Source organism: Cyprinus carpio, chromosome A13 (assembly GCF_018340385.1).
Source record: "Cyprinus carpio isolate SPL01 chromosome A13, ASM1834038v1, whole genome shotgun sequence".
In the NCBI taxonomy this organism is placed as follows: domain Eukaryota; kingdom Metazoa; phylum Chordata; class Actinopteri; order Cypriniformes; family Cyprinidae; genus Cyprinus; species Cyprinus carpio.
Window position 1 is genome coordinate 9,912,321 of NC_056584.1, and position 9,164 is coordinate 9,921,484.

General features: G+C 36.5%; 1 protein-coding gene across 1 annotated transcript in view; it reads left to right on the forward strand.

The window, feature by feature from the left end:
• Positions 1-1,884: 1,884 nt before the first annotated feature.
• The window catches only part of LOC109054677 (GDNF family receptor alpha-4-like), an 85,927-nt gene continuing 78,647 nt past the window's right edge, over positions 1,885-9,164 (forward strand). Inside the window, exon 1 of the mRNA XM_042768702.1 lies at positions 1,885-2,375. Coding sequence (XP_042624636.1) covers positions 2,333-2,375 — 43 coding nt within the window. The 5' untranslated portion in view covers positions 1,885-2,332. The remainder of the gene's footprint in view (positions 2,376-9,164) is intronic.

The window sequence follows — 9,164 nt, forward strand, 5'->3', positions numbered from 1 at the left end:
TAAAATATTGCAATAATAAAAAAAAAATAAATAAAAAAAAACATGAAGTGACAATTTGTGGGTTTTCACTGTATATTATATAGCATCCATAAACTGTCAATTTAACAGCATTTAACTAAAAGTTAACCTGGACCTTTTCTCCTATATGTATTCTTTGTACAATAAATTCTTTGTTTCAAATAGACTTAATAATATAAAAAGTGTAACAATCTACCAACTTTCAAAGCCCACAACATGCTATTCACATTTGACATTTGTTATGCTTTTAACTGCATAAACGTTACATTTACATTTCATTAGTCTTTTACAGAAGATCTGCGAGCAGAACCAAGAGGAAATGAAAGAGGACATTCTGTAGAGTTATCACCTGTCAGCACTGCGTAAAAGGACTTTCTGTTATGTCTCTGTCTCTCTGTCTTTCTCTCTCTCTCTCTCAACAGATGGGCCGTTAGTATGCCTGTTTCCACAGTTTTCCAGCATGTGAGAGAGGATGCTATGCCAAACCCCTGCTGGCAAACATTTTACTGGCCAAACTCACTCTCTCTCTCACTCACTCTCTAGCAATCTATCATTCTCCCTTTTTCTCACGTGTTCACTCTCTCTTCCCTGTCAGTCAAAACACCTGCAGCAGGTATTATGTCATAATTATTAAATCCTCACTTCAAAGGTGCCACAGCACTGAGAACAAAAGTGATGAAAAGAAAAAACATACAGAGATATGAGATCGAACCCAGCTCATGGAATCACACACATTTTCAACCTTTGCCAAACCTAATGGAAATGTCACTCATTTCTTATTTACACTGAGGCTGAGAGCTCAGCTTCCCAGCTTGAATTAGTATTTCTCTCTGTTGAAATTGTTGCAGTGGCGTGGAACACAAATTAAATAAAGGAATTATTTTGGATTAATCTGGAAACATGTTTAGAGGTTTTTACCTGTGCATGGCTTCATCTATGGTTGCTGACAAACTACTAACATGATCTACTTAGAAAGGAGATATATTTTTTTTTTTATGCATTTGTCCCTCAACTGTTCTAGTTTTTTATTTTAACCCAGTAATTTTTTGTTTATTTGTTTTTGTTCTGTGAGAAAGCAAAATGGCCAAAAATCTGAAAATAACAATTTCTATATTACATAGAATATTCTATATTATTCTGCCAAAAATATACACACAATTACACAATAAAACTCATCACATTATGTGTGATGTTAAATTGCAAAAGTTGTGAAATATGGAAAGATGATTTTAGTTAGAAATCTGACTTTAAAAATGTGTAAAAAATCAACCTCTTCCATAAATCAGTATAATAATGTTTCTGTAAACACACATTTATACTTCTCTTTTCTTCACTTTAGTTTAATATATAGAGTATTTATATGTATCTATATGTATTACATACTGTGTGTATCTATATGCATACTATATGTATAAAGTATTGAGTTATGTTTGAGTACAGGTTGATTTGGGACTTCTGAGTGATAATGTATTTTTTATTATTAAAATCATCATCATTATTATTTATTAAAATCATTTTATGTGATCCAATATCAGTGCAACTAGTGCTGTTTTGAATGCTACATGTTTTATCCCACGTCTCAGGAACCAGTGTAGAATTCAAATGATGAACAGAACTGGTTTTATTTTTGCAAGCTTTACAAATCAAACGATAACATGGATGTGGGTGACCTAGCATACACTAATCTAGGAAATATTCAATTTATATTTCTTTGTTTTTGAAACCTTTGATCTTGTAAAAAAAAAAAAAAAAAAAAAAAAAAAAAAAAACGTGATTGAATCTCTACTCGTAATTTTTAGAGATCCGATAATCCATATAGTATGACATTTAATTGCATTGTCACATTTGCTCCTCTCTGCTGTCAGTAGAGTTGGAGGGCAGAGAGCAGTGCTCTTACGCGTCGAGTGATTTGGTGTCAGTGCAGTTCTCATGCGCTCAGGAGTTAGATAGAGACGCAGCACCACACGAAAAACAGCCGAATTTACTCCCGAGGAACAGCCCCGCTCTTCAATTAGTGTCTTGAGTGCTAATGAGGTTTTTAACACAGCATCCAAAGTTGTTAATGAAATAGTGCCGTTTCGTGACACTGATTTTGCGCAAAAGCTTCCCTTTGATTTGGCGCCAGATTTGCTGGGGAATAAACGATGATTCTCGACGTGCTCTGTTCCTATGAAATGATTTGGATTGCGTCTCGCATTTTTGGAGGAAATCAGCACTGAACGCAATACGACGTTTTCTGGACAACTTTGGTGCCAGTGGACACGGGCAGCCGCGAAAGTCTTTTACTGCCTCGAGATTGTTGGCTCTAAGCAGGATGGACCTCATCGGGCTCTATTTGTTCCAGCTGGCAATTTTTGGTGAGTTTTCCTCGAATTAATTCTGCTGATTTGAGGGGAACGGAGGATGCGCTCAGTTGCAGCTGTTGCGGATGTGAAGGGAATGATGAATCCATTCTTTGCCTGCAGACGCACCAATCATCTTTACTGTGTCGCTGCGTTTTAACTTCAACTGGTTTCTTTCACGATTGCAATGTTGTTATAAGTTATTCTATCCGAAAGTTGCTGTGTTTCAGGTGTTGGGACATTAATATTCTTCCTGGTTTGATTTACGCTAGATTGTCAGTGCGCACATAAGTGTCATCATCATGTTTGGCACACCAAATGAGACGGATCGGACGACCCGCTAATGCGGTTAGGTTTGTTTGTTAAAATTACCTGTCGCTTGTATTTAAAGCGCTAGTTCACGGCACATTACCTCCATCATTAAAGCAGCCTGATACCCTGTCCGTCAAGCTGTGCGCGTCATCGTGGCATCTCGCGCGGTCCGCAGGTAGAGCTGCAGCTATGCAAATATTTTTAAAGAATTATGAAGAGCCAGCAGCCTGAGACTGTGGAGTCATGTGCTCTTGTCAAAAGCGTTTGCGAGGGATACCTCCTAGCTAGACCCCATGCCACTGGCTCCTGTCGTCCCGTCATTTGTGTATTCCACTGAGACTTAGTTTTGTCAAACAGTCTCTAGAGATGCGCTTGTGCATTGGGCAACAGGCTGAAAGCACACGTTTTGAAGAAAGCTTTCTTGGCATGCCATAGTAGATTGGAAAAGAAAAAAAAAACGTTCAGATTGATGATGACAGTCCTGTTTCACCCTCTTAGATTGTTTGATGTTTAATAGCCTAGCTGAAGCATTACTACTGGAGTCATGCTTCATTTAGTGCTTTTAGATTTAAATTTCCACATTGAATATGGAACATAAATGGGTTACATTTATGAGATAAATGTGAATGTCACAATGTTTTTAAGTATATGCTCACACAAACTTAAAAAAGAACAAAGAGAAAGTGAATGGGATGTGTGGGGGACATTGTCGTCATTAGAAGTGTCATGTCATTCAAACAAGCACCCTCATATTTTCGAGTGGATTTTGACTACAACATATGTATATAAAAAAGGTATCTTTGCTCATTATCAGAAATAATGCAGATCATTTACTTTGAACAGAAAATGATGTCATCATAGCAACCCAGTTTGCTACAATGCACATATGCCTCTTTTCAGTGGAACACATAAATAGTTATTATCAAAATATCAAAGCTTTCTTTTAGATACAACAAAGATGCATTGTCTGTAGAGTTCAGTTGCAGTTTTGCTTAATTTTCTAGAAAAACATTCAATATTTAGTCGGGATGCTGAACCCCAGTTTTTTTGCACGTTGTCACTAAAAACTGTATCACTTGCCAAAACATGTGTTACACTTGTATAATACAGTGCTAAGCTGATTTATGGTGTTATCTAGCCTAGGGCAACAAATGAAACCAAGACTGCCACTGGTCCAACATCAAATATAAAAAAGGTGTATAATACCCCTTGTTTTCAAGAAAGCAATAGGCCTCAACAGGTTCATAATAGAATTGTGAACAAAAATCAAAAGCCACAAGTGCATGGGACAGGATTAAAAACAGGAGTAAAACCAGAACAGATATTCAATAAAGGGCTAGTCTTGAAAATAACAGCATAGTGTCATTGTAACGTATATACTCTCTCTCTTTCTGACACATACTGGTTTTCCATTGAGGTTCACAAGCAGAGGATGAAAGACATATAGCCACCAGCTAGACAGCCAGAGGCAAATAATGGATGGAGATTGACACTTTTGCACTGATTTGCTCACACGTTTGTTTTGGTGGTATTTGAGAATTTCCATTGACTTCTGTTTAATTATATTTTTAGCCTCCTAACCCAAAACTAACCCTCACACAAACTTTTTTTTTGCATTTTCATTAAGACATTCAGTAGGTTTATTAAGCTGTTTTCCTTACTTCTCAACTTCTTCAGGTTTTACTATCCCTATGAGGTCATTTTATTATTAGCACTTTGAAGTTAGAATGTGTTCATTTAGCCTCTTTTAGAAATACAATACACTGCAAACAGCAAATATTTTGGGTCAATCTATGAAGCGTCCTCTCCTGCAGGGGAGATACGAGCAATGTGAGCGATGATTGGTTTATGTCCTTCTGTGTCACACTTCACTTTGACAGCCATCACGGTTCCAGTCCAAGGAGATACAGTACGTTATTGGGCTTTGTCAACTGTTTTGTTGCAGTGTAATCATTTAGAGAAACTTTACTACCAAGCCTTATATACAAAATAATAATTTCACATGGGGGAATAAAATATGATAAAGTTATGAATGAATTAAGATGAGAAGAATCATTAGCCTTTAATTTCATGTTACATTACTTCAAACATTTTTAGCGTTCATTCTTTCACTTAAGTGTAGTTATGAGTCTTTGAGCAAATCCAAACGACTCTTTCTCAAAGTGTTAATTCGAGTGATCATAACATAATTTCCAACAGTTAACAATAGTGTGAAATTCATGCATGTGAGGCAAATGAATTCCACCTTTCCTAGACTAATGCTCATTTAGCCCTTTAAGCTCTTAGTGGATTGAATAAATTTGTTAGCCACACATTTAGTAACCTTGAATTGCGGCAGATTACATTATGCAGTGCTGTTCATTGCACCACGCTGGGATATGAATTTATTCTGGCATGGCTGCTGTTTCTCACCAGCATTAATGTGAATGGCCCCTCCCCTCCCCTACAGGCCTGTCCAGGTTCTCTGTCTTCACCCTGCTAATTATCTTCTGCATATGTATCTTAGTCTATTTGTTCGGCATGATTTTTTGGGGTGGCTTTTTAATTAGCTGTCCATTTGAGTGAATATTAACTGGGATTGACGTGATTCAGACTGGGATAAGTAGGCGGGATGGATGAGCATTAATGTGCAGTGAGCAGACAGGGCTGTTATGTGTCTCAATAAAGGACTCATACAGAATTTGGTCTAAAAGTGGAAGCTATGACCGAAATCTTATATCATGGTATAAGTAATCATGAAAAATTTAAATTTCATCATAATTTACTCACCCTAAATTTATTCCAAATCCACAAGACTTTTGTTCATCACAAATTGATATATTTTTAATGTAACCTGGGAGATTTCTGTCCCTCCATTGATTCATTTGCCTAAAACTTTAACACTTTCAAAAGTTCAAAAGAACATACAATATATATTTAACACATGGTGTCTGGGCTCCATACCTGCAAAGCTGGTAGCCCATGTGATGTTGAGGTTAAAGTTTTTTGAGGCAGTAATAAACATGTCCAGGTCTCGATTTTACTGAAAGAGAAAACCAAAAAAATTTACCATATTTAATATGCTCAGTGTGTGTTGATCAATTGTTTATGTGTGAATAAAAGCCTAATTAAATCTGTTCATCATACAAGTGATTGTATCTCTTCAGAAGACTTGGATTTAACCACTCGATTCTCATTATTTTTTATGAACCTTTTGATTTGTCAAAGTTATTTTTATTTATTTATTTATTTGGATTTGTGGTGTAATGGACTTACAGCGAAGGGACAAAAATCTCTCTGGTATCTTTATCTGTGTTTCCAAGATGAATGGAAGTCTTAAGCGTTTTGGAATGACATTTTCAGTTATCTAACCCTTTAACTAACACCTTTGTAACCTAACCTCATCCTTGTTATGACTGGGACAACTTTAAACTTTAGCGTCTTTGTATCTTTTGGTGACTAACAAGCCAGCTAGTTTGGCTTGTTAATGTTTATTTAATCAACCCAATCTCATGAGAAAATGAAGTTGGTGATTTTGTATAAATAAATACATAAATAATATTTAATATTATTAAATAATATGTAAATAATAAATAATATTTGATTTGTACAAAAACATACAATCTTTTGGAAAACAAGGAGGTCGACACCTAAACCTAACCCTAAGCAGAGCAAAGTAGATTGTAGTAAGCTCTCACCTCTTAGGAGAAGCTCCTAAATATTAGATTCTATGACATTTAAGTTATTCTTAGATCTGTGTATGAGATCAAAGGATATTGCAGGGCAATTTTTCATTATGACTATTTAATTATAGTTCTTCAGTTCTGCCATTTATTGGCAGTAATTGTTTTGGTGAGCAGCTCTATTTTTTCCTAATTGACTCAAAATCATATCTGTTAATAATGTATGCTAGCGTTTATTCAAGTTATGATTGCGTTCAATTCTCTAACACAACAATTCTTCTAACCAAAGTGGAGACTCTGCTCATCTGGATGGTTTTCTTTTTTTAATTAAAACATAAACACAGGGTTTCTGCAGGTTTGATGAAGGTAAATTTAAGACATTTTAATACCAAGACAAGACACTTTAAGGAACACAGTTAGAAATACAATATGTCAATATGTTCTCTTAATGAACATGTCTAGGGAACACAATGAGTTGTATTAGCAACACTTAAAAGTGTGAAAATACAACTTCCAACAGCTCTCCTTTACCAGAGCATAAATATGTTTGAATAGATCTTCTGATCGCACTGCAAAAAAAGTTCTTCATCTGTTTTTTTGTCTTTGTCTTGTTTTCCAGTGAAGCAAAATGACATAAGATAAGCCTTGCTTATGGTCAAAATTGATCAAAATCAAGTGAGTTTTTGATTAAAACAAGAACAAATAACTGACATTTTCCATGTGCATGTGCAAGTAAATATGTGTTGGGAAACAAGGCAAAAATACTGAGCAAGATATACCTTTTTGCAATGTATGCAACATTTAATGACTTAAGACTTTCTGCCATAATTTAAGACTTTGGCCTTAAATTGTGGAAGGGGTGAATTAAGACTTTTTAAGACCCGCAGAAACCCTGTAAGCAGCATAAAACAATACAAGTCTGCTACAGATTCAAATAAGACAAAGAACCGGAATAAGAGAAAAAGAACATGCTGTCCCTTCTCATGCCCCTGTGCATGGATATGCACTGCGGTATATACCAGATGTCTACTGGATGACACGTTTCTGCCATCATACTGCCCAGTCCTAGTGTGGTGTTGTATATAGCACACCTGACGATATGTATAGACCTATATGTGTGTGTGCATGTGTGAGGTCAGGTCTGAAATATGCACCTTGTGTACGGTGTGAGCAGTGTGAGCTCATTTAGAGTCACTCATCCATTCAGTCGGCATGTTTCACGGGATCCGATCCACCCCTATCATCTGGAGAGAGCAGAGAAGAAAAGAGGAGAAATGGAGACCTTTTTTGAATTTAGATAAAGGAAAGCACACACACGCAATTGTGGAGCGGGCAGAGAGGACTGAAGCACAGGAGGAGGTGACAGAGCTGCTCATTATGTTAACGGCCCGTCATTCTGCCATCTATTGTAAAGGCACGATTAAACTGCCAGGACAATTACCAGAGCCTCAATAAAAGAATCTGGTATTTTTACGACTTCCATGCGGCATACCGACAGGCAGAATGGGAAAGGCCAGAGATTGTCTGGAGTGATTTTATCTTGGCAGGGTGCTGAAGAATGCCACCACCTTGCTCACAAGCAAAGACTTCTTGTTAGCGCTACGGAGACTGGTCGCACATAAGGGGGAATGGGGGCTGAGCTACAGTCACATGAATACAAATGAACAGGGTTCAGACTATTGTCGAGTCCATGTGCCGCAGCCACAAGAATACAGATCAACAATGCAGGGTCTCATGGTCTCTGCCTGGGAGGGGATATAAAGTGATGTGTGAATTGTGGCACGATTTGTTCTGTTTACTGTAGCCTTTCTGTCCCTTATGTCGGCGAGAGACTTTTGTTCATGAAGAACAAAACACTCAAGCTTGGAGAATGTGTGAACCTCAACCCCTGTAGAGCCAACGTGTGCCTTTGGCTTGAACGAGTGTATGTTCAGGGTCCAAAATGAACTTTTTGGAGTGGCTGGAGAAAAGAGAAAATCATCTTCTTTTTGCTTTTTTTTTTTTTGGTGGCCATTAAACTTCATTTAACATTACTCTTTTATAAAATATATTTTATAATTTTTTTTTTCTGTCAAACCTTTCCTGTAAACATAATTTTCAGTTGATTGCACAGTGGCTTTTTTTAAAGTGTTATTTTTAAAGACTTACCATTTACCATAATATATATAAAAAAAAGAAAAATGTTTGTTTAAAAACTGATCAATCCGATTATTCCATATTCATTGACCATGGTAATGCAAACAGCACAGGTCATTGTGTCACTTGCAGCATCGATCCAAGCTTACCCTCTGTCTCTATGTAAAACTACAAAAATTTGAAGATTTTGACTGTCAAATTTAGTTTTTTTGTGGCATAATGCAAGGAATATGTTGCTTCATGAACTTGAGGAAACAAAAATATATATATCCTATGATGCTAAATCTTACACTGAGATATAAACTCTTAGAAGATAAGCAAGATGTGTCAGATTGACAAATAACAAGTTGTCACTTACATCAGCGAGGCTAAAATTATAATTCTTGCAGTTCTTTTTAAACATGTAATGCAGCAGTTCCTAATAAATTTACAGACCACCTAGAGAGTAACTCCGTTACCCACTAAATCTATTTCTACTTGTATTTGATGTTTGGTGAGTGTTAAATTTGGACGCTGTGAATTCTCACAGTACAGACACTAAACATTTGCCTATATTTACCTGCAGTACATCATCTCACCAAGTTTAAATGAAACCTTTTGTAGCAACAATGTGCCTAAACCTCATTCACATGCATTAAAGCCTCTCATTGCATATAAACTCACACACAAAAGCTGCATCATCTCTGGTGTAACA